The sequence below is a fragment of the Mastacembelus armatus genome, chromosome 19 (assembly GCF_900324485.2).
Source record: "Mastacembelus armatus chromosome 19, fMasArm1.2, whole genome shotgun sequence".
Classification (NCBI taxonomy): Eukaryota; Metazoa; Chordata; class Actinopteri; order Synbranchiformes; family Mastacembelidae; genus Mastacembelus; species Mastacembelus armatus.
The window spans coordinates 12,267,664-12,291,991 of record NC_046651.1 but is presented as its reverse complement, the minus strand read 5'-3'; the positions used below and the strand labels follow the sequence as shown (position 1 = coordinate 12,291,991).

The window sequence follows — 24,328 nt, the reverse complement described above, 5'->3', positions numbered from 1 at the left end:
GAACCTTTTAATAAGGCCTAATCTGACATACGCATTTTATCTTCTCAAGGTAACATGAAAGTTTGTACACTGTGCACACAGACGGGTCCTTTTTGAGCCACATTTCATTACATTTCTTCCCTTATTTTAATTCCCCACACAGGCTGCTCAATAATTCAGAAAAAGAGAACATGTTGCGGTATGCAGGTCATGTTCAGAAAGCCTGCAAGCTTTCCATCATGACCAGAAATGGCTGGTATTACACCAGTAATTTGCAAACAGCAGCCACAGAACCATGGAGCAGCAGCACAGGAGAACAGGATGAAAAATGCATTAGTCCTGAGAGAAGAACGCAAGCACTAAATACTGTGAATGATATAAAACATTAGCTTGGTCTTAAAAGCAGATTGCCTCAGATGTTTTCTCAACTCTAAAACAACTGTCTTAAAAATTCTCTTAAAGATTCCTAGTTATTATGAATGAATTCCAGCAAGTTAATTAGTTATCTTTTTCCACCAGTCACCTAAACTTACATTTTTCTTCAACGAACATTGGTCCACGACAGTCAATCTTGCCTGTTTTTGTAAACTCTAGAGTTATTGTGGGTTGCACTGTTTGTGTGTGTTTGACAATACCTACTATGAAAAGATCAATCAATGCAGGTATTTTCATTACACTTTATAAATGGACAGTGAATACAAAGATGTGGATGACAATGTAGTTACAGTAGTAGACAGTTGCTAACGGGCCAAAGGAAGAGAAGACAACACATGACTGTGTAAATAAAGCACTGGTTCCTCAGCTCATGCTGTGTAGTTGGTGTAGTTTTGGAGCGTGTATGTCGAAACCGTATCCAAGAGCCACCCACGGGTCACAACTGTGGCTTGTCTGGAGAGACCTGTGGAGTGGACAGGTGGAGTATTAAATATGTCTAAGGATGAAGGAACCATATGAACAAACTCAGTATCTCAAAGGTGCAACTATCACATGCCTGCTGTATTTCTTTAGTTGTGATAATATATTCACAGCTAGCAGTTCTAAACCAGACGTCACTATTACTCACATGATGATACTTTTATTACAACTACAGGACAAGAAGGTGTTATTCTGTATTTTTCTCACTGTCAGTAATTACCATGAAAAGGCCTACCTGTAATAAGTTAGCCCATCCCACAATAGGTTCTGAATTTTTACCCTATCAGCCCACCCAGCCCCAAGCCCAATGGTACAACTAAAGATGTAAATCTGTAAAATGGGCCACAAATGTATAGTGTCAATAAAAAAAAAAAGGGTATGTAATTATCTAAAGCAGCTGGGTGCTGTTATTTTTATTCAAGCAGCAATACATTTATCTGGGACAATCTTCAGCTATGCATTAATATACATTTATTGTCCTGATGATTGCTCTGGGACCAGGATGGTGTGTGTAGGATTGATTCAAAATTAAAGATGTTGACATTTTAATGAGCTCCAACAATCGAGCTCCACTGTTATATATTACGGCGTAACGGTGCTAACCATGAACTGTAACACCACTGGTTCGAGAGCACTTCTCTTTTTTTGACAAAAAGATAAAAATACAGTAGCATATCACAGATCTTATCTTTCACATTTCATGACGGTAAAGACAGCTATGACATCACAGATAGTAAACTGTCACTGAGAGAGAATAATCAAAAATCACTGACTAAACAATATCAGCAAATAACTTGCAGAAACAAGCTCATTTTTAAACATGCTGCCTTAACCACCCAAGCTGATTGACCCGTGAAAGTATGCAAATTAATCTAATAAGCAGCATTTAACCTTAAGGCAATAACCTCAAATAACATGCAGAGCTCTTGTAAAACTCAACCTGTGTGAGTATCTGTGTGCACACAGGTTTCCATTACATCAGAGGAAAAGACAGAAATGTGTGTGATTTCAATCAATGGTGCAGAAGAAGAGGATAAAGAGGGACAGAGAAGGGGAGGGTGGAGGGGCTGCTCAATTACCTGGGCTATGAGTGCCAGAGGACATGGAAGAGGGAAAGCTACATTAAATATGCAGCAGGGCAAATTAGGACGCCAGGAGAAGGGAGGACTTAGAGCCACTTGCTCCCTCTCTGTTTCAAATTGTCAGCTCCCCTTGTGCTATGACAACCTCTGTCTTGTGTGGCCAACTTGTTTTGACATTTCCCTCTGCTCCAATATGACATTTTCTCTTGGTCATTTCTCTGCTGCCTAACTTCCTTCACACTCTTTCTTCGCAAGTCACTCCCCGAGCTCTTGTTGGGAACCCGTCTCATTTTAGCTGGCAGCGTCAGATATGTCACCGTTGTGTCACTCTCAAACTGGTCCCCATACAGGCACAAACACGTTCAAACTCATGCAGAAATGCACAGACAGGCAAACCAGCCTTAACAGCTATGCTTGTGAGGACCGTCTATTCCCTACAGTCTTGATCTTCCATTTTATTTTGGTCACCAGTGCAGTAAAGTGATTTTTTAACCCAAAACTTTGTCATTAACTTCCCCTTTAAAAAAAAGAGGACAATCTTCAGTTAACTCCATTTATAATGTGATGTCTTGAAAATGACCATAGTAATTTTATAAGATCCTTTTAACACACAACAGACTATTCTGTGAAACTATGATTAAAATTGTTTATATTTTGTCAAAAAGATAAAGGGTATTTTAAAGTGACCTAGAACAATCTAGAAAAGGAAATAGGGATCAGCTCACATTGAAGCATCCCCCAAATCAATTCCTGTCAAGTGATTCAATAAAATGGTGTTATGTGTACTAATAGTGATTAGCATCAAACTGGGAAATCCTAGATATAATTACATCACTTTTCTAAATTACAAAAACTCAATTTCAACATAATATTTTCTAAGAGACAAATGATTACCATGATTTAGCTGCTTATTATAAACTCACAAAAAATTATAAGATTATATGTGCATTAATCATATCACCATTACATTATCTGGTGCCCTGTTGTCCATTGCACAGCCCTCTACACCTACAGGTATATCCTCCCAGTGCCAACTCAAAGCCCAGGTGCAGCCATGTATGAATTATAAAACCAGCTCCCACTACTGCTGTCAGTCTCATCTCTATGAACCCTGAGAGTGTTTGCCAATACTGTATTTGTGTGTGTGAGTAAGAAAGAGATTGAGTGAGGACAACTACACCATTTAAAATGTGTCATTTTGTGTTATGTGGCATTAAAGGAAAATGAAATTTTATTTTCTGGTATGACTCACTGTTGCATGAGGATGACGACTCTGATTGTACAATGACCAGGTGATGGGATTTCTGTGTAACAGAAAGATAGAGATTAGGCCTAATTTGTAATTACAAAATGAGAAACAAGTACAAACAAATACTCTCAATTACCAACCAAATAGGAACAAAATTATATTTCAACCTGCGCCTGTTTATTAGCATCATAAAGCATTTTGCTGAAACTTGCTGGCTTTAGGATCATTGATTAGGTTATGGTCTTTACTGGATCTATGAATTTTCAGCATTGGTTAGTAGCACTTTACTGACTATGAATCATAGGGGAATTAGATTCATTAAAACAGAAACAAGAATGAAGGAAAACTCAAAAAAGGAACTATGAGTTACTAAAGGTCTCCCTCCACACATCCCCCTCCTCCTAAGTGACACTAATCAGACTTTTTTCAAGTGCAAGAGGCTTCTCATTCTTACCTGTCTGATGTCAAGGAGAAGTGGGTCTTTAATTACAGATGCTCCACAAAGCTGCACCATCCACTCCATTTCATCTAGGATAAACACACACACACACACACACACACACACACACACACACACACAAATGACTGTTTTGGAGGCACTCCGTTTGAAAAATTATCAGTGGTCACACCTAAATTTTATTCTTTCTACTTTCAGTCCATAAACCCTGGGGGGATACAGAGGAGACTCATTTTCAAGCTCACACTTCCTTTGATCAGCGAGACAGAAAATAGGTCAATACTTCAGTCTCCTTTCAAATCAATATGTGCATCTCAGTCAGCCAGCCATCAACTTCGTTTAGGAAAATGCGTTCACCAGCATAACACGGTAAACACCAAACATGCTCAAAATATGAAAAATCAAGAGCTTCCCTAGTTTATTAGGTTGAAAATGACAACACTTACTCACCATGTAGGATACTATATGCTGTAGTTAAACTTATTAAAAGTTCATTATGTAACCTACATAAACTTGAGCAATTGAGGAATAAACAAACCCCATCCTCTTGTTTTTGCAACGCAAAAGAAAAGTCTTCAAACTGCTCACGCTAGCTAACAGATGTCCACCCATTAGCAAAGCTTCATCGATCCAGAAGGCAGTGGGAGGGTGCTGCGGGAGCACTTTAAGAGCTCCAGGAAGGGGGAAACCAAAGAATGCTGCCTTGTGGGTTTTTAAGCTATGTGCCCCCTGAGACCTTCACCCATGATCTATGTGTTCGTTCATCCGTGCCGGAAGGATAGAGCAAAAAGTATTTTGTAAAAACTTCAAAACTCCTTTTAACCTCGAGCAGGGAGGTCATTAACAGTTTAAATCATAAAGATCAAAGTTCAAAAACTAGGCCGGTGCAGATACGGTAAGACTATAAGAACCGTAGTACCTTGGCTACAGCTGAAATCTCATTTCCACTTTTTTTTTAGTAATTATTTAAGGCAGCGAACTGACTCCTACCAACCGCTGTGCAATGTGACAACAGCACACCAAAAATGTCTCACACAAGCCCTTAGTCCATGTTCAAACCACCCACAAGCTGGGTTCTGTTCTCCAGTGCTGAAGTGACGGATTAAAAACAGCTCAGGTTTCAAGATATTTTCAGTGTCAAAACCTGAGAGAGCTACTTTAACTGTCCTTTTTTTAATTGTCACTTTAAAGAAAGGTGGGTGTCTACTGGAGATCTGCAGGACACGGACATCAATAAAACTGACATATCTCATGTTTAATGTTTGCTTAATCTGTCCAAAAAATGTAAAAACAAAAATTGTGGTTTTACAAGGACTTAAGTTGCTGGAATAATTTCTTGGCTTGGTACAGTGACTTCCTGGAGTCACCGCTGGTTGCCTAGCAACCGCATGGTGATGGAAAGACTCCACTCTGACATGTCTCACATGACCAGCCAGAGTTGATTTCTGTCACTAAGCTACGGTATTGTCAAGAAAGTCAATAAATGCATTTCACTGTCGTGACAAATATATTAAACCAGAGCCTTTGTTGTATTTCTATGTAAAGCACAAGTCTGGTTTAGGTGTTATTTATCAACCCTTGGCCCCATGAGGTATATTTGAAAAGAGTTCAAAGGTCACATAAGGTTTGGGTTTACCTGTAGTCATGTTTGTAAAAGGCCCTTGGAAGCAGATCTTGTAGTCCCTCATGAGCAGCTAAAAAGAAGATACAAAATAAGGATAAAATAATCTACACTGAAATGTTGGAAAAATTTCTACAGTCAAACAAAGTAGAGTATTTATTCAGTGAATTCAACCTTCAGGCAATGTTCAAAGCAGTGTTTGAGAGCAGCCTCTATAGCTATTACCATTACAGCAGAATATGTTCCTGAACTCTTCAACTGTCTATAGGGTTACACTGGTAGAGCTGAAACACTTCACCAAGCAAATCCTGCAATTTATAGCAGGCATACCTCACTTACTGAGTGAAATACAAGCACAATACCTTGTTCATTTTTTGCTCTGGCTGTTATATTGTAAATTCAGGGAAGAGACAAACAGAACAGAGCAAGCAGAGCCCCTTTCACATAGGTAATATCAGGCTTTAAGCATGCAAAGAAAAATGACCTGCCCAGTGCCAGGGACACATTGTTTTATTGCACTCAGTGTCAATAAGCTTGCTTAAAATGGGAATATGAAATAGTTTCCTTGAACTACATTAACCACAAAAAGAAAATGTCTGACTCAGAACCCCATGTACAATCTCTGGCTGGATGGAAGTACTGGGAGAGAAATATCTGCTGCTGTCCAATCTGCTGGAGAGAAAAATACTAATTTCTCACACCTTCCTGTCTGTCCATAATGATCGTTAGCTAGAGGTGCTCGGTGAGATGAAAAAGTGTTTCTGATTTTTAATTTAGACAACAACTAATGTCCTCCAGGAGGTATGAGTACATGATATGATAACACACACACACACACACACACACACACACACACACACACACACACCCAGACACAGAGGTTCTTTGAGTGATTTCCTAAGCATCTAGTGACAGACTCCCTGGCACCCTACTTCATCTGTTGTCATACTGGTGCAAGTGACAGAAAGTGAATATGAATAGGACAATCTGTCTGGCTCTATCAAAGTACCAGCACTGTGTTGAAGTCACTTAAATAAGCCTGAAATTACTAGCTAATTCAATTAGCGGAGGTCTTCAAAGGCAGCGATACAGCCAACATGACATCTAGCCATTTCTAATTTTCCCCTTCAGTAGCAACAGCACTGGTCCTGTTGGCCTTACACCAGGGGGAAAATTACAATTAGTTTTTTACAAGAGGGCCTGAGTTAAGAGGCTGGTGCAAGAGGAGGAAACAGGTTCAAGTGCCGTTTGTTATTGGGACATTTTATTTGACTTTCTTCATAGACTCAGAACAGAGTCTATGAATATCTGTCCACATATTTGTGGACAGATATATTCCATCCTTCCTTCCTGTCCTTTCCCAAAGGCTTTTTGTGTTAAGATTAAGTATTTTTCAGTCAGTTCTTTAGAAACGCAGATGGCTGCTCTAGAGGTTTTTGGTGTACAGATCGAGCTGAGTGACTGGCTGATGCTACAGTTAAGTGTGGGTTTATAATCTGTTAGAATTAAGTGGTATCAATCGGTAAATAAGCAAAGTTCTGTTCTGATAAAGACCTTTCATGGGGCAAAGCGAGAAATTAGATTATATTATTCTGCAAAAAAGAGTTTCCTCTTCTCTAGATACTGTATGCTCAGCTTTGTTTTTGGCTGATGCTACTGTTTTCATTTCACTTCATCAACTGTTAAATTACTGCTTAATCAGCTTTTTACAATGAGCAATGGAGTAATACATGTTCTGCCTAACTTAGACCAGTTTTGGCTATTTTAAATGACAGATTCTGTATTTGTGTTATTGACTAAGCTTTTCTCTCTGATTTGATGTGGGCGAGGGGCTCATTTGGAAAAAGGCTATGTCATCTACTTATGTGCATCAATCACTTTATCATCAGTTGAAGTAAATGTGATTTTTCTGAATTTAAACTGTGATTATTGGTTATATAGTTATGAATGAGAAATTAGATATTACTGAGATTTAAAATACAATTGAAAGTTGGTTTCATAGTGTGGAACCAACATTTTTTTTTAACATGTTTTTTTAAAACCAGGCTCATGGAGAAAAAAAAAAAAAAAATTAAAAAATGAATTTGCAGGCACTGCAAGTTATCATTTTAATGGAGACCCCTACTTTAGCTTTTACCTTCACAGGGAAATAGACCAAAATAAACACAGCCTAATAGACAGTCCTGGGACTCACATTATTGTCCTCAGTGGTACGAGCTCTTGTGGGGCCCCGGTGGATGGGTCCGTTCACCACGTCACCTCTCACTTCAAAGAGGCTCTGTTGGCAAACAAATCAAATCAACTTCAGGATATGTATGTGAAAGACAGGACATGAACCTCAATCACCATGTTATAAAATATTCTCTGTTGCTATTAGCTTTTAAATAAATGAAGCAATTATTCACTCTCATCTCACACAAGGACTTCATGTAAATGGACAAAGAGTTAACATCAATCTAATTTATCTTAAAGGTAAAATCCGATCGTATGATATACTGAACATTCTTCAGTTTGACAGAGTTCATCATATAATTGCATGAGGCCGATTTTTATTCAAGCTATATGTTGCATAAAAATGCTTATAGACTGGCCTGCACGATGGAGAAATACTTTTAAATTGATGGCGATACTAGAAGTTTGGCAACAAATTATACTTGCTTAGCAAAGAACCAGATGCACGGATTGTGAAAGCAAATGGATGACAAATAATTTATGAGGTATCACTGCAAACTTCAAGGAGAGATTCATCATGCAACCTTAATTCAACATTAAGGCATACAGAGATGCAACAGGAAATCATTGGCATGCAAATTTAAGGAGCACACAGGAAAGCATACCTCATCTATGACTTTCTTCTGTTTTAAGCACTCCGAAATCCCTGGGAAGAGGAATTAAGAACCAAAATATAAACTTATTGTCTGAAGCACAAATACTTCTGTTTTGGTACTGTATTTTGTAGCATACCACTTATTCCAATCTGCTCTAAATTCATCAGTGACAGAGCTTCAACATAAAGTGAGTCTGGACTTACACTGGAAGCTCACCACCCACTTCCTGCCTGCAATGCCAAGGAAGTACTTCAGTGTGCGCTCACATACCAGTTGTTCATCTGGAAGAGAAAAGAGAACAAAGAGCTATGTGAAAAGATATGCAGGATTATATGTACACACAACTGCATTTCGATAAAACATATAACCTAAGTGGTAAAGGAGGTATAATTTACTTTGAGGTTCCATTTGTACATAGCTTCTTTGGTACATTAAGTCAACAAGATTGGAGATGATGAGGTCAACCTTCCTCTTTTTTAGCTTTTTAAATAACTGCTGATACTTCTATGGTTATTCAAGACGGTATGGTACAATCCCATCATTCTAAGAGTCCTTGACTTCACTAAAACAAGTCAGAGTAGAAATATCAGCCTAGAAATGTGAAAGTAGAACACATGCAATATTATACAGACACTGAGACAATATGTGTAGGTGGGAACTCCTCTAAGTGCTCTAATGTAGGGACAATGCTGCAATGCGTTGCAAAACAAAGCACAATGTATGGCTATAACTACCGCCCACTCCTTCCAGAAATTACTTTTTACATTATGCTACTCACATTTGTAAATAACTACTCCACACCCACAACTTTTAAACACAGTTTTGTAACATAATCTCTGTCTCTTTCAATCTCTTGAAATGGTTTCATAATTCAGCCAGTTCAGCTCCTTTTACCCAGACTAAATCCACTCTTGCCATTTAATTGTAGTACATTTAGAATTCAGACTGACTTATTATGACAAAGCACAAATTGTACATTGAAGTTTCTCTGGAGGGGTGGGGTGGCACAGGCAAAAAGAGCTTAAATAAAAGTATTTTCACCTGCCAAAATGAATAAAGATTTTTTAAACTGCACCAAACGTTCTGGAAACGAACAGAAACACGAATCATAGTTGATCAGCAGGATTTGGGGTTACTCTTCCATCAAGAAACAATTATTATACATTGATTGGTTTTCCAGCCAAAAATCAAGTGCACATTATAGATGCATCCAACACAGCTTCAGTTCAGATGATACAAAATTATTTGCTGCTAATGGATAAAACGGTACACCTCCTGCTCCCCTCCAACTTTTAAACTACCAAGATCAAGAGGCCCCACATTCTTGATTTTTGTTGCCAGGAAACAGCTGCCATTAAAAAGCCTTCTTAAACAGTGACAATTAATATGGTGCTTTGGAGACAGCAAGCATTGAAATTAAAAATAATTTCACATCAGAGCAGGTAATTAGCAACAAGAGAGTGAATGGAGGAGAGAGTGTGTGGGTGAGACAGAAAAAGAGCCTATCTCTAAGGGACGCTTTAAACAACGCACATAATAAGCTGTAACTACATGTAAAAAGAAAATGTGCTTCTGGAAATGTAAACATTAATCCTTGAGAAAATATTTGAAAATGGGAATGAGAAAGCTTAGAAAGTGGAGCTTCATAAGCAGATTTCATTTGGTTATTGTGTATCATGGCCATTTTGAACTGTCACATAAAGTCCAGTGGATCAGTTCAAAACAGTATTAATAATAACAGTTACAGTCTTGACTAAATAAACAGTGTTGTTGTATATGCACATTAGCCACATGTGAGCATACATACCTGTGTGCATTATGATGTGCGTCACCTCTGGTGTCACCTGGGAAACCACACGGGCACCAACTCGCCTGGCAAACTTTTTCACCATTATCTGTCAACAACAACATCCAACTGGTTACATGTATCTACTATAGAAAGCTCTAAGTACATAAACAAATTTACTGATACCTTATACCTGTTCATTGGACCCTAATCCAGATGACACTAGCACCATTTTAGATTTACTATCAACTCTCGGAGAGATGTTGTTTTCTTTGTATTCCTGCTCATCTGCTGGTGAACTACAGTTCTTTAGTGTTTTGGCTGCTGAACTAGGTGTCTTGGAGGCTGGGTCACTTTTTAAACTCGCCCCTGTTTGTGCAGACTTCTGCACTGCTACAGGGTCAGAGAGAGACACAAAGAAAGTCAGTAACATTTAGAAGTTAATATCTATTTATTTTTAAAAACTGTTTTTGTTTCTGACTCGTTCAGCTCTGAACCTCTACACCTGGCAAACATAAAAAAACCATGGAATAAATAACTTGAAGTGTGGAATCGAACCAAACCATGCTTGTACACTAAAAGCATTCTGAGGTGAAAAAAGACATACAATCCCAAGGTCAGTGTCTCTGTGTGTATTTAGAGAAACCTAATGGAGTCATCAGGTTTTAAAACAAATGTGATTAAGAGCAATGTTTCAAAATAAATCATCCTTATGCTCATGTGCTAATGACTCTATATAGATATATTTGGGCATTTAAAACAACATCATAATTCTTACCCATCGCTCGAATGCCATCATGGTTTGACACACTGGGCTGTTTGATCACTTTGCCATCAGATGCGCTTGTGCTGTGGTTTCCTTCTATATCTGGAACATCGTTCCTGCTAAAAGGACATTAATATTATCCTTCCTGAACAATGAAGTAAATCAAAACATAGTGTTGACTTTAGCTTCAATTGTCAAAGTAAATGCAGATATGTCCCAGGGTGATCGACAAGATCAGTATAATAATTATATTGACAAGTACTAGCTATATGCATTTACTGATTTTAGATGATGTTCAACTGTATCTGCAGGTGGACCACTGCACACAGTTGCTGCTGTCTGAAAACTACTGTAGCCCTGACAGCTCAACACATTGCAACTTCAGAAAACAAATGTAAACAGACAAAACACAAGAAAATTAAGCAAACAGTTATTGTTTGTTATTGCACTGTAAATGTGCAGCTGTATTAGGTAGGAAGATAGAAATGTTGGGTAAGAACTTTGTACTGGCAGACACTAAATATCCAGTTACTCATTTCTTTTGCAATCAGAGTACAAGCTATTTTATAGCCTGCATACATAACATTTTGAGAGTTCTCTTCCTTTGTTTTCTTTTGGGTTCATTTCTCCACTAAAAGACTCTCATACTACTGACAGTTGGCAGTGTGCTGACATTTAAATTAACAGTACCACACACCGACAACGGCTTGCTGAAAACCTGTCATATACTCTGGTGCCAAATATTATTTCCAGTTTCACCACAGAACTAATGAATTGTGTGATTTTTAAGTTTCAAACCCGTATAGCTAAACCCCTGTGTTTTCATATGCCGTACTTTTCCATTTCTCCTTCCCTCTCGCCGTGAGGACATCACTTAGAACCCAGCGAGGCGAGAGGTTCTGGGGAGCAGTCAAGCGGGAGAGATAAATTACTGTGGCAACACAAGTTTCCCTCTAAGTGCTCTAAATGACATATAAGATGCAGTCAGTAATGACTTTTTTATTCTCCTCAGCATAAGCAGATTCTGGGTTCATTAGTGAGATTATCTGCCTGTCCTCTTAAGATGCATCACCCTCTGAGAACAAGACCAGTAACACAGATACTCGCTAAATTTCTCCTTCAGTTACAGACTGAAAGAGACCAATTACATGCCACTTGCTCCAGTTATTGTTCTGCTCAATAAGGCTGAATTGAAATTTAGCTCCATTTAAAATGTATTAATGTATACAATCCTCTGAGGAGAGAAATGCAACGCAATGAGGCAGATATTATTTAATTGGATTTGTTACCGAAGTCAGGTTTGACTTCAAGCATGACTTCAAGCATAATCACACAACTCGAGGCCAATACTGAGAAAGATGATTGGTTCACTCTTAGTTAACCTAGTTCAGCGACTATAAATAAGGTAAACAAATATTTATTTTTTTAGTTTTTAGTTACCTCTTCTGTTTGACAATTTCTTAGGAGGTTATGTGACTAATGACTAGGAGCTGTTCCTTCCATGAGTCTCTACTAGTTGCCTGACAACAGCTCAGAGGTAGCTGTTTCCCCTCCATTTTCAGTCTTTTTGTGAAGCTTAAGTTATCAGATCCTGGCTGTGGCTTCACATTTTAAAGGAGAGACACAACACTAGTATCATCATTCTCTTCTGATGCTGCTTTAAAGTTACATGTACTTTGAAGGCACTGACACTTATATTAAATACAAAATCGTGGCCTGTGACAGCATCTGAAAAATCAAAACCCACATGTTGACAAATCAGACAAATAACTAGAGAGAACTGATAAGTTCAAGAATGTCCTCTCTGTAGGAATGAAAACAGTTGCCATGTAGAACCAGTTTCTAACCGTCCAATTCCTGAGAATGATTTTGCAGTGATAATATCAGCTCCTCTAATCATTTCCTGCATACCACAAGCTATGGCTTAATGTTGGGAGGCTTTCAGGTTTCCATGTCATGTTAAACAGGAACAGGTTTGATTGTGGTTGGACATGATGCCAATTGTTTCAGTGAGACAGTTTAGTTTTTCCACAACAGCTTAAGCTATTAAGCTAAACTATGTCCTGTTGTATGTACTATTCTTGTATTTTTTTCTAAATATTGTAAATTGATGATAGTTCTTACAGCTTAAACTATTTTTATTTTCAGAAAGGTTGCAGTTCATACCATAGTCACCAATGACTAATTTTCTAATAAATAATCAAAAGAAAACATGAAAATATATGAATTGATGGCTGTTTATTTTATTGTCAAGTAAATATTTTTTTACAACACCTTTATTTTTATACAGTTGAGAGTTAGTTTTACTTATGTGTAATTTAGTGTATAAAGTATGTATTTTTTCATATTTGTAAAAATAGATAAACTATCTATGCAATAGCAATACATGCTCTCTCTACCATCCTTTACTTACCAGTCTGAACTTTGGCCTGCATCCTGGTCACATGGGGGGGGCGTGTGAGCACCTAGAGGCAAAAAAAAAAAAAAAAAAAAAATACAAAAACACCTGAAAATGAATCCATACATGAATTTAACTAAAATTGTAAATAACTGCAAACAAAATCCCATATTTGTTATTTGCTTACCTGTGGCTTTGCTGCTCTGATTTCTTTCTGAGGGGGCTTCTTTTGCAGGACTTCCCTCTTTCTCTTGAAGTACCTCTGAAACTATAGCAATCAACTTCTCCAACTTCACCAGCTCCTTCTGCATTTCTATCTTTTGCTTTATGAGGAAAAAACAAATATTTTAACTAAAACATTTGGTGTCTGACACTGACCCAAATGACACTTGGCCATAGTTATAATTGAAAGGGGAATGTGTTCTTTTCCTGCCAGACAGTGGTTATTGAGGAGAATGCATGGCAGAGTAAGTCAGTGAGTAAGCGATTATATAATATTTAAGATATACAAGTGGTTCCAGCCCACTGCGACCCTGAACTGGACTTAGTGGTATAGAAAATGGATAGGTGAGATGTATGAAGGAGTTCAGAAAGTTTCTTCTCTCGACTAGTTCTGGTTGAAAACAACAGACTCCTTTGGGTGCGTTTTAATGCTTAATTTGGCTGACAATTTGAACATGATCCTTTGAGTTTCCCACACAAATGCACTGATTATGGATACAGATACATATCACCACAGTACTAAAGCTCTTTATTTTTAGATGTGTGTAGTCCTGGGCCCTTTCTCAACCTCAGGGACTGAAAGTTGAACTCCCAGTCAAATACAGTAGACAGATAAAAGTGAGAGTGCCAGAAGATGGATGAGGCAGAAAACAAGGATCATCTCCAAGGCGGCATTTCCTCTAACGTAAATGAAATGCAATTTAGAAAGCTGCTGAGGGGGACATTTTTACTGAGCGAGGTAGTCTATCATCCCTGAGCTGACAGTTTCTGGCTTGGCAAAATGTGGTGGTTGCCCTCTATGGGCCGTAATGTGACAGTGCAACCCTTGGAGTACCAACTAAATACAAGCAGACGGACTTGATCAAATTTACCTTTATCAATTTACCAAGGATCGGGTATCATTTAAAGTTTTAATTAGGTTTTACTCTTTAAAAAATAAGGTGCAATTGTGCTGCTATATTAAAAACCAAAGGAAGTAAGGGAGAACATAATTATATTTACCTGTGTAACAAGGACTTCACTTGAAAATTGTGAAGATTCCATTGAATTGCTGGTATCATTTACAGGGACAATGCCTGAAGAGAAGAAATTATGAAAATGTTGTGCATACCTGAAAAAATATTATTCTTTCCTTCATATCCCGAAGACAAATTCTTAAGAGCAGAAAACAATACAGAGAGCAAATGCTTTGGAGATTTTCAGTATTCTTTCGTAGGCTGCTTCATTGGAGCAAGGCCTAAAGAAAAAAATTTTAAAAATGTTTTCATTAACTAAAATTCACTTACATTCATCTGGCGTGCCAAATAAGTCCACAGATGCCTGGCTGGAAGTAACACAGTCGGGGCTGGGACAAGCAGGGGGACGGCTCAACTGTTCTGCTGCATCAGCTGTACCACATGCAGCCTCACAGTTATTAGCTTCATTACTGTCTCCCTGATTTTTGGTCTCAGCAAATGCAGAAGCTGATGTTCTGTAAACTTTATTTAGCGCTGGTAATTCCTCTTTGGGTTCACTGCAATCTGACTCAGATGAGGACTCGAGCCTCTGAGCCTTTCTCTTCTTCCTTGGATTGGTTTTAATGGAGGAGTGTGCACTGAGCTGCCCACTTCCATTGCTGGAGTTTATTTCAGTGACAATTTGGACAGCTGGTGTTACCAGGTCATCAGGAGTTAAAGAGGACTCTGCAATTATATCTTCAGTCATGTTGACTGGACACCCTTTTCCAATGGAAATGCTGTCTCTTGTCTCTTTTCCTTTGCCAGAGTCCCTAATATCAAAACCAAGCTGACTCTCAGCGAGCTCAGAGCACTTTAAGGAATCATTTAGTTCCTCTTGTTTATCTGTTGCAAAGCAGAGCCCAAAATCTACCACTTCTACTACTCCAGAAAGAGGAGGACATTGTATTTCATGTTTTGACACCTTGTTAGGACTGAGGGCACTACTAACGCTATTCCTAGAGAGACCATTACAAGCAGCACTGTCCTGACCTGAACAACTGGTATCAGGGATCATGCCTTCCACCACTTGACGCGGTTTCTCGACAAGTGTTTTTCTTTTCTCGATGGGTGATTTAGCCACACACGTTAAATCACTATAATTTGAGTTTTCATCATTTCTTAATACGTCTTGATTGGCGATTTCTGTCTGCTGTTTTGTAGATTCAACGCCAGAACAATCGAGTTGGTGCTCTCCTGCTTCAACACCCTGTGTGTTTTCTTTGTCTAAACTACAGCCCCTTTTCAGATTTGGACAACCGAGATGGAAAGATTTCCTTTTAGTGGCCTTGAAGCTCCTAAGCAGTTGCTCTGTGTCTAGCTCACTATCATTCTTATCCTCTTCATTCTCTGTCCAAGTGCGTTTAGTCTGACAAGCAGATGCTTCCAACTCAATATTGTCTGCAAACTGATTAGCTGAATTTGCACTTTCTATCACAGCTGCTGCTTCAGTTGTATTTTTAGGACTGGGGACCACAGGGACATAAGCAGTAGTTTCAGAAAGGGTTTCTGTATTCTGGACATGAGCAATGGATTCTTTAAGTTCTTCTGTTGCTCTGTTGGATGTTCTCTCAACATGATCCATGGTTTCAATTCCCTCTAAATCTTTATCATAAATACATCCATTTCTTTTGGCCAACTTTGTCTTGATGTCATTCCCAGAAGCTGTATTATCCAATGCTCCATCTGTCGCATTCTCAGGTTGCTTTGCAACACTGCTGTCTTTTCCTGGTACATTCACCTCCAAGTGCATTTTCTTGTGAACTTGAAGTCTTCTGCTTCTCCTGGTGCTCCTCATGAGAGGGGTTTCTTGGTCCTCACTGCTAGGATAGTTCTCAATATGTAGTTGGACTTCTTCATATCTTGATGTAGCCTTAGGACTGGCTACTCCATTCTGAACTCCAACAACTATGGGCTTCCGCACTCTAGCAAGCTTTCCTTTTCCTGACTTTGTGTTTTTACCTTTTTTCTTGTTAGTTTTCTTTTGCTCTGTAATTTCAGGTTTTGCATTAGCCTGTTTTTGCAAATCGCTTTCAATCTCCTGCAGAGCATTATGCATCCTTTTCACTGAATGTGTTTCTGGTTGCTGTTGGTTAACCTTTGACAAAGAACAGCAAATCTCACCATTTTCATCATTTGTGGTACTTTCTGGCAAGATGTTTAACTCTTCCCCATATTTGTCCAAATCATTCTTCTCCAAAAGGTCCATCTCTTCTGCCTCTTTAAAAATGTCAATTCCAGTGTCCTCCACCTGTGCCATTTGTTGTTCTTGCTCCATATCACTATCATTTTTATCATCAAAGACTGTTTTATTTGAAAAATCAGCTGGAGGTACATTATTTTTCTTCCTTCTTTTGGAAACCATTTTAGGTGTTTGTGTTTCTGTAGTTGCTGGCGGTTCAACAACAACATAGAGTGGAGTAGAACTGGTTCTTTTCCCTCTTCTATCTCGTTTATAGACAGCTCCAAACACCTGCTCTTCAAGTGCTTTAGTACGATTCTCTCTCTTAGGATTCAGGTCATTAATGTGTTGCTTGACATTAACTGTTGACGTGGAAGAACAAGTGTCAGAGTCATTTGTGTCTTCATCTTCTGGATTCTTTAACTCAAGACTTCCTTCAGTTGCAACTTTCATGAGCCACTCAGCAACTTTCTCTACACTCTTCTTATGTTTCTGCTCAAGAATCTTTTCAGGCTCCAAATCCTTTTTCTGCTTTTTTTTTGAAGACACTCTTAAAGGTTTGTGCAGAGTGTCATCTGAAATTATTTTTGGATGGAGTGAGGTGTTCTCCAAATTGGAAAATCTCTCCTTGCTTCTTGTTTTATGTTTTGATGTCACCTTTTCCACAACCTCTTCCACTTCTCTTTCTATTGGCTCTGAATTTTCTGTAGAGCTTTGTATTTTCTTTTCTGAAGTTGGTGGGGCATCACCAAGGCCGCTGTCCAGACCTTCATTTTCTGTCGTCAAAGGATTTGAGTCTTCAAGTCCCATAAGTCTTGCAAATCCATTTTGTGCTAAAAAAACAATTGAGGAAATCTAAAATAAAAAATCTTTTCATATTAAAAATAGCTTTTAAATAAAGGTAAAGCTGCCGGTTGACTTGCGATAATAAACTTTTACCTGCTATACTTGAGGAGTGGGACCTTGGAAGATCAGCATTGTGAACATTTTCCACATTGTTATGCTCAGTCCCAGGTGTATCTCCAGATGAAATATCATGAGGATGTTCAGCAGCCTCAGCATCTGTCACACTGGGTAGAAGAAAACACAACTTAAAATACAACATGAGCTAATGTAGTTTAGCAAAAATGTAAATTAGCATTTACATTATTTTAAATGACACACAAGTAGAAATGTTTATGTTCCAATTCCTTACCCTGATTGTCTTTTTTGCTTGGATAGTCCAGTAAAGTCTGAAAATGTAAAAGTTACTTTATTAGGCGATGTAATGCAAGGCAATACCACAAGGTAATTTTTGAAAGTTGGCAATGTAGTTCTTACAGTTTGTGCCAGTGTCATGTTCATATGCTTGTATCATGTCCTGCAACCCTGCTACAAGTCTCTGAAACCCAGGGCTCTCTTGCAAACTTCTGAATAAATAAACACACACATAATATAATGATGTATTATGAAGGTATTCAATGTATTATGAAGGTATTCAATGTCTGCAGTAAGTTGTTCAATTATTCTTAGTTTTGTCCAACCTTTTGGTTATCTTAGCTTTACACACTGGACAGCTGGCCCTGTTTTGCTTAGAGTTGTCCAAAAGTTTGATCATACAGAATCTGGTTGAAAAAAAAAAAAAAAATAAGTTAATGAAAAAACAACCAAATATATGATGTCAGCCATTTGAATGAAGAGGATAAACTTTATGTTCCTTACTTGCAAAACTGATGGTCACACTTGGTAGATACTGGTACAGTCAACAAATCCAAGCTACAGGTGAAAGTAAGTAAAAAAAAAAAAAAAAAAAAAAAGTTTAGAGCATTTAGAGCATGACAGTTTGTCTAAATGAAAAATCATTGGTTATAATAACAAAAAAACAGATAAAACAAATATTCATTATTTAACAAATCTTTTCCTGAATGACACTCACCATATAGGACACTGCAGATTTTCCCAAAGGACTGATATCCCCTTTTTAACATCTGTGGCTTTTGGAGTCTTCATAGCGACTTTTAAAAGCTACACATTAGAAATCAGAGCAGGTACTGTAAATAACACTCTGCTTTCACTGTGAGGGTGTAAGCGACTTAATACATACACACTCATAAACTGTGAACAGCACACAATCCTGCTTGCTGCGGGGTTTATTTTACATTAGGCTCAGTCAAACTGCACTCGGTGGCATTAAGCGGGAGGTTTAATGTAGCTTAAAGATATCAAACGCGGTTTAGGGTTTATATTAGGTCACAGTGATTTGTGTTAACATTAGATAGAATTTAACACCAGGCTATCTAACTGCTAGTGTTTGTTTTTAGGAGGTTACACAACTAGCAATGCTGACTTTCTAAGTTCTGACATAAAGACAATCGACGCGAATACGACAACAAGACAATATATGACTCAAAGAATAAATCACGACTTTTGAAATGCCCATGATTGGTCGTTCAAAATGAATAAATATTTACAAACTTACCTTATTTCCTCAAAGTCTAAAAGGATCAGCTTCAGTTTTCCCGCAACTGCCGCTTTCTTCTGCTTTTGTCAAAGGCCGCGTTACATTTCGTGTTAGAGCGCCACCTACTGGTCCGGAGAGTCAAGCACATCGCTTACAGAAGATTCAGTTCAACTCTGCCAAATGTGCTTTTTCATACCTTTATCTGTTATTTTCTGCATTGAAGTAAGAAGTTAGATGTACGATGTGCGTGTAATGGAAGGCGGTAGGGTTGGAGAATAATGTAAATAAATAAACAGACAAAAAGTGGTTTCACGTGACATTTTTAAATCTGACATCACATCCGCCGTAAACAACAATAAGGAAGTAGAGCCTTAGGGTGCAGAATTCGGTAATCACCTTAAATCTATTAGGATCGATTTTTTTTTCATTTTCTAGGTGTAAAAGTCAGAATTATAATAAAATTGATGTGTTTTTTTCACAAGCGACAGTGAGCCTATCTTACACCGATACATCGCGGGTGGATGTCAGCTAGCTGCAGAGCTACCATTAGCTACACAGCTGGCACGTTTACTTTCAGTTTGGGCAAAAAGCCTCTTAGCATTACTAACCACTCGATAATCCCTGCTATCTACAGCGTGCCTTGATTAGTTTCCTCCTGTACATAGCGATGGAGGGCTCTAAGTCGTCGAGCACAACCATGCAAGTCAGCTTCGTATGCCAGCGGTGCTGTCAGCCCCTCAAACTGGACACATCCTTCAATGTGCTCGATCGGGTCACTATCCACGAACTCATTGGTATGTACACCTTTGAAGATCAATAGTCGGTGATTTGGTAAAGGTTAGTGCTTTGTAACGCAAAGGAGGTGTAGTGTAAATATGTTTAAACAGCTGTATGCAGTGACTCTTGGTATGACCTCTCCTCAGCTCCGCTGGTCACAGTTACCCCCAGCAAGCAGACTGACAGCAGTGAGGGGGAGACAGCAACAGAGGTAATGTCAGGTCTTCCCTGGATTTATCTGAAAACATATTAATATACATTTAAAATATTGACATTCCTTTATAATTAAATTGATTGACATGGTAATACCTGGTTGTTTAGCCAGCAGGGAAAAACCATATCTGAATACAATTTTAAGCATATTTCAGAGAAACATAGCACCTTAACACTACACCTATTTTGATTCTGTTGTTGATGTGACCTGAGAGACTTTTAAAGTTCTCTTTTAAAGACCTAATCCACTATTCCAATGTCTTCTGAAATAATTTCATTAGAAATCGTGTTTCAGTCTCAGATTCACATTTTTATTCCAGGAAAGCTTTGTTGAAAACAAGCAGGATGGAGTGTCAAGAAAATATATCCCTCCTGCACGGTGAGCACTCAAAGTAATTTCATTCAGGAACATACTGGCTGAACCATACTGAACTCCTGAATCTTGCCCCACAGGATGATGTCCACAGAGAGTGCCAACAGCTTCACTCTGATTGGTGAAGCATCTGATGGAGGAACAATGGAAAATCTTAGTCGGAGATTGAAGGTAGAGTCGACTTAATATTCTGTTCCAGCATCTCAATTTACTTTGACCATACTGTTTTGGCAATAGCAGGCTGTTGAAAAATGGCTTGTTTGGGTCAGGCTATGGTTGTAATCTGAACTTTGTGTCTATTTTGTCTCACCCAGGTGACCAGTGATCTGTTTGACATTATGTCAGGCCAGACTGATGTGGACCACCCACTGTGTGAGGAATGTACTGACACTCTGCTGGACCACCTGGACACACAGCTCAACATCACAGAGAACGAATGTCAGAATTACAAGTGAGTTGGTGCAGAACAACTTAAACTTTTTAGTCAGTTTTCAAGAATGGGGTATGTGTTAATTGCTACAAACATCTTAAAGTGCTCAGTCTTGGTCTTAAAGTATCAGTCCAGTTAATGTCTGTCTCTTAACATGTAGTACATGTACATTTATTTTTAGGCAGTGTCTGGAGCTGCTGTCACACCTGCAGGTGGAGGAAGAGGAGACTCTACTTGCAGAGCTGCAGCACCTGAAAGAGGAGGAGAAGGCTCTGGTCCAGGAGCTGGAGGCAGTGGAGGAGCAGAGGGCTGTTGTGGCTCAGGAACTGGCCCAGAGCAGGATCCACTCTCAGCAGCTGGACACAGAGGAGCTACAGTGAGTAGCCCAGCAGTGGTGTAGAAGGCTGCTAGTAGATTATTATAGTTGATTGAGCATCTGTCCAATGCTTTGTGCTAAAAGGTACCAGAAGGAGTACAGCGAATTTAAACGGCAGCAGCTGGAGCTGGATGATGAGTTGAAGAGTGTTGACAACCAGATGCGTTACTGCCAGATTCAGCTGGATCGCCTGAAAAAAACCAATGTCTTCAATGCCACATTTCACATCTGGTATACGCACGAACACTGAAGAAATGATTATGTGCTACCTCCACCTATCAACCATGACATGACAAATTTTTAACATAGGCCTGGCACAAAAATAAATAAACACCTGTTGACAGACAATCTGAATAGTTTGTTTCTGGTATTTTGTAGGCACAGCGGCCAGTTTGGTACCATCAACAACTTCCGTCTGGGTCGACTCCCCAGCGTCCCAGTGGAGTGGAATGAGATCAACGCAGCCTGGGGGCAGACGGTTCTGCTGCTGCATGCCCTCGCCAACAAAATGGGACTGCAGTTTCAGAGGTGCACAGAATTTTAATGTGCATATATCTAGTGTTAAGTTTTCACCTGACAGTCATCGCATTAGCTGACCATAAAATTGGAAACGAGTTTCCCTATTATCTCCTTTGGTGAAAATGTAAGTCGATAAAAGTATGCAGCAATTGTGTAATCTTTAGTTTATCCATTGCTTTTCCTCACATTTACATCCTACCTCCAATAAAGGCTATTTTATCCCATTTAGAAGTCAATTTATGGATCTTCTCTTAACAGATATCGTCTCGTCCCATATGGAAACCACTCCTACTTAGAGTCACTGTCAGACAAGTCCAAGGTAAAATGCATGCAGTATTATGAACAGCTCTCCCATCATTACTTTAAACTGTCCTCCACGGTCTAGTCCTGCATTTTTTTGTCTCCTGTTTTTCCAGGAACTTCCTCTGTACTGTTCAGGTGGCCTGAGGTTCTTCTGGGACAATAAATTTGACCATGCAATGGTGGCCTTCCTGGACTGTGTCCAGCAGTTCAAAGAGGAGGTGGAGAAAGGAGACACTGGCTTCTGCCTCCCATACAGGTCAGATACCTGCAGACCAGCACAATGTCACCTTGTGTTCAATAATAAGGACATCTTTACAGCCGGTTAAAACAAAGCTGCAAATATTCATAAAGTTTTAATGCAAATTCTAAAACCATTATCTTGACTTATTCCAGAGAGACTGAAGAATTGTCTGCTCTGATTATGATATTAAGGCAAATAACGGGCATTTGGGAAAGCTTTGGCTATATAATCCTTTCAATTATTAAGGCATTCGCTTACAGTACAACGTCTCATACACTTGCTTGTGTAATTGTTCCTGTAAAACCAGCCAACAGCCACATCTGACATCCCAACCCCATTCTATACCCAGCGTTGGTCAGTCATAAAAGAGACTTTTAAGAGACTTGCTTGTACCATAGTTAAATATAAGGGTATCAAATCATCATCAAATCAAAACCATGAACAACAGACTAAAGGGAATGGTGACAGAAAAAAACTCCAAATCAGTCAGATGGTTGTGTCTTCAGATGTCACAATTGAACCAATTGGTCATTGCGCAATGTTGTTTGGTTTGGCCTGTGGTACATGTTGTTTTGTTCTCAGAGGGATGTTATCTATCAAAACCACATCAAACACATTCGTATACTTTCCAGTTTGGTCTCTGAACCTCCCTCTTGCTCTACCCTCTTTGCACAAGAGGTATTTCAGAGTGCAATAGGCACATTTCTATTAAATACTCTTAAGTACATTCATCCTCTAGAGGGGAAATTGACCTTTTGGTTTTAATCACTTATGATCTTTACTCTCTTGGCACCCTGACTAAAATTGACATGTTTGGTTCCACTACTCATAAGTGTTTTGAGAGCAAAACTCTGCAGCCATTCCTGCCTCTAGGAACCACTAGCAGAACTGTAGCCTTGGTATTTATTACCTGAGGTGAGTGTGATCCAGACTTTCCAATCCCAGGGTTACATTTGGAGACTCTATAAAACTTAAGTTAAAGAAATTCTCCAGGTTTAGCACTACACTAAAATCGCCTTAATCAATAATGGTAAATTTGAATATTGATATCAATAATATTGGTACATCCACCAGATCTTGTGTCATCAATATAATTGATGTTTTATTTCATGTCTCAGGATGGATGTGGAGAAAGGCAAGATTGAGGACACGGGTGGCAGCGGAGGATCCTACTCTATCAAAACCCAGTTTAACTCAGAAGAGCAGTGGACCAAGGCGCTCAAGTTTATGCTCACCAACCTGAAGTGGGGACTGGCCTGGGTCTCCTCACAGTTCTACAATAGATAAACCTGCTGGATGATGCCTTAGGTTTTACAATTCCCCCTCAGATATATGGATTTTGTGTGAATCTTCCTCAGCCAAAGGATAAGAAATGGTTATGTCTGCACCATTTTGCAAACCTTTATCAGGACTTTCTGTGCTCCTGTATAGATTGTCTTTTTAAATGTTACACAAGTTAATTTCATTCTGTTTCACAGCAAAATGAAGATTATAAATTGTGGGCTGTAGCCATGTCCTTAAAACAAAGCAGGGTAAGGTAGCTACATGTGTCTTTCAGATTCTGGTTGTGCACTTCACTAATATCTGGAATTGTCCATGTTGAATTAAAACAAATCCAAACAAATCCACACGTCCTGAGACTAGAACTAGAACGTATCCCTCGTCATGTTCTAATAAGCTACATAGTGTGCTTCAAGAGTAATATGATAATTATAGTCAAGGTAGGATTGTTTTGAGTATACTACTACCACCATCTTGTATTCAACAATTGTCAATATTTCATTACCCATGAATGCAGTTATCACATTTGCCAGTAAATTTCATACTTCGCAGGCAAAATGTATTTAGATGAACTGATACAGCAACTTTGTGTTCATAGTCTGCACCACATGAATTTGTCTGTTTTAGGTATGATGGATACTAGTAATGGTTCTTGATTTGAGATAAACTTTTTATGCTGTGAAATACTTTTTTGAGATTTTATATATATATATATATATATATATATGTATATATGACACATGAAAAAAATGTAACTGCAAGCATTGTTACACATTCATGTAACTGCATCATGATCAATGTACTATGTAAAAGAAACAAATTGTCAAACATTTTTGTGCGATTGACATTTGTATGACTGATTCCCAAATCAAATAAGACGCTACATAGTTAACCA

General features: G+C 38.6%; 2 protein-coding genes across 5 annotated transcripts; one reads left to right on the top strand and one right to left on the bottom strand.

Annotated features, from left to right (window-relative positions):
* Nucleotides 1-642: 642 nt before the first annotated feature.
* On the bottom strand, nt 643-19,005 carry LOC113135966 (BRCA1 DNA repair associated). 3 transcript variants are annotated; one of them, XM_026316362.1, is made up of 21 exons: nt 18,939-19,005; nt 18,396-18,484; nt 18,182-18,235; nt 18,004-18,084; nt 17,801-17,889; nt 17,676-17,712; nt 17,420-17,550; nt 14,590-17,313; nt 14,306-14,379; nt 13,269-13,404; nt 13,097-13,148; nt 10,696-10,802; nt 10,111-10,310; nt 9,939-10,026; nt 8,335-8,412; nt 8,141-8,181; nt 7,498-7,581; nt 5,319-5,376; nt 3,680-3,753; nt 3,229-3,280; nt 643-877 (listed from the first exon to the last, which is right to left on the bottom strand). In XM_026316362.1, exons 2-21 carry the CDS (start codon nt 18,467-18,469, stop codon nt 783-785), a joined length of 4,329 nt encoding a protein of 1,442 aa, XP_026172147.1. In that variant the 5' UTR covers nt 18,470-18,484; nt 18,939-19,005; the 3' UTR covers nt 643-782. The 3 variants fall into 3 exon arrangements, with proteins under 3 accessions (XP_026172147.1, XP_026172148.1, XP_026172149.1); XM_026316363.1 differs by having other exon boundaries at nt 10,696-10,799; XM_026316364.1 differs by lacking the exons at nt 643-877; nt 3,229-3,280; nt 3,680-3,753; ... (2 more) ...; nt 8,141-8,181; nt 8,335-8,412 and having other exon boundaries at nt 10,104-10,310.
* Nucleotides 19,006-19,264: 259 nt separating this feature from the next.
* On the top strand, nt 19,265-24,325 carry becn1 (beclin 1, autophagy related). Of its 2 annotated transcripts, none has more exons than XM_026315248.1 (11): nt 19,265-19,714; nt 19,844-19,908; nt 20,231-20,289; nt 20,364-20,454; nt 20,598-20,734; nt 20,895-21,089; nt 21,174-21,320; nt 21,468-21,617; nt 21,867-21,927; nt 22,025-22,167; nt 23,271-24,325. In XM_026315248.1, exons 1-11 carry the CDS (start codon nt 19,588-19,590, stop codon nt 23,437-23,439), a joined length of 1,344 nt encoding a protein of 447 aa, XP_026171033.1. In that variant the 5' UTR covers nt 19,265-19,587; the 3' UTR covers nt 23,440-24,325. The 2 variants fall into 2 exon arrangements, with proteins under 2 accessions (XP_026171033.1, XP_026171034.1); XM_026315249.1 differs by having other exon boundaries at nt 19,638-19,757.
* The last annotated feature ends 3 nt before the right edge of the window (nt 24,326-24,328 follow it).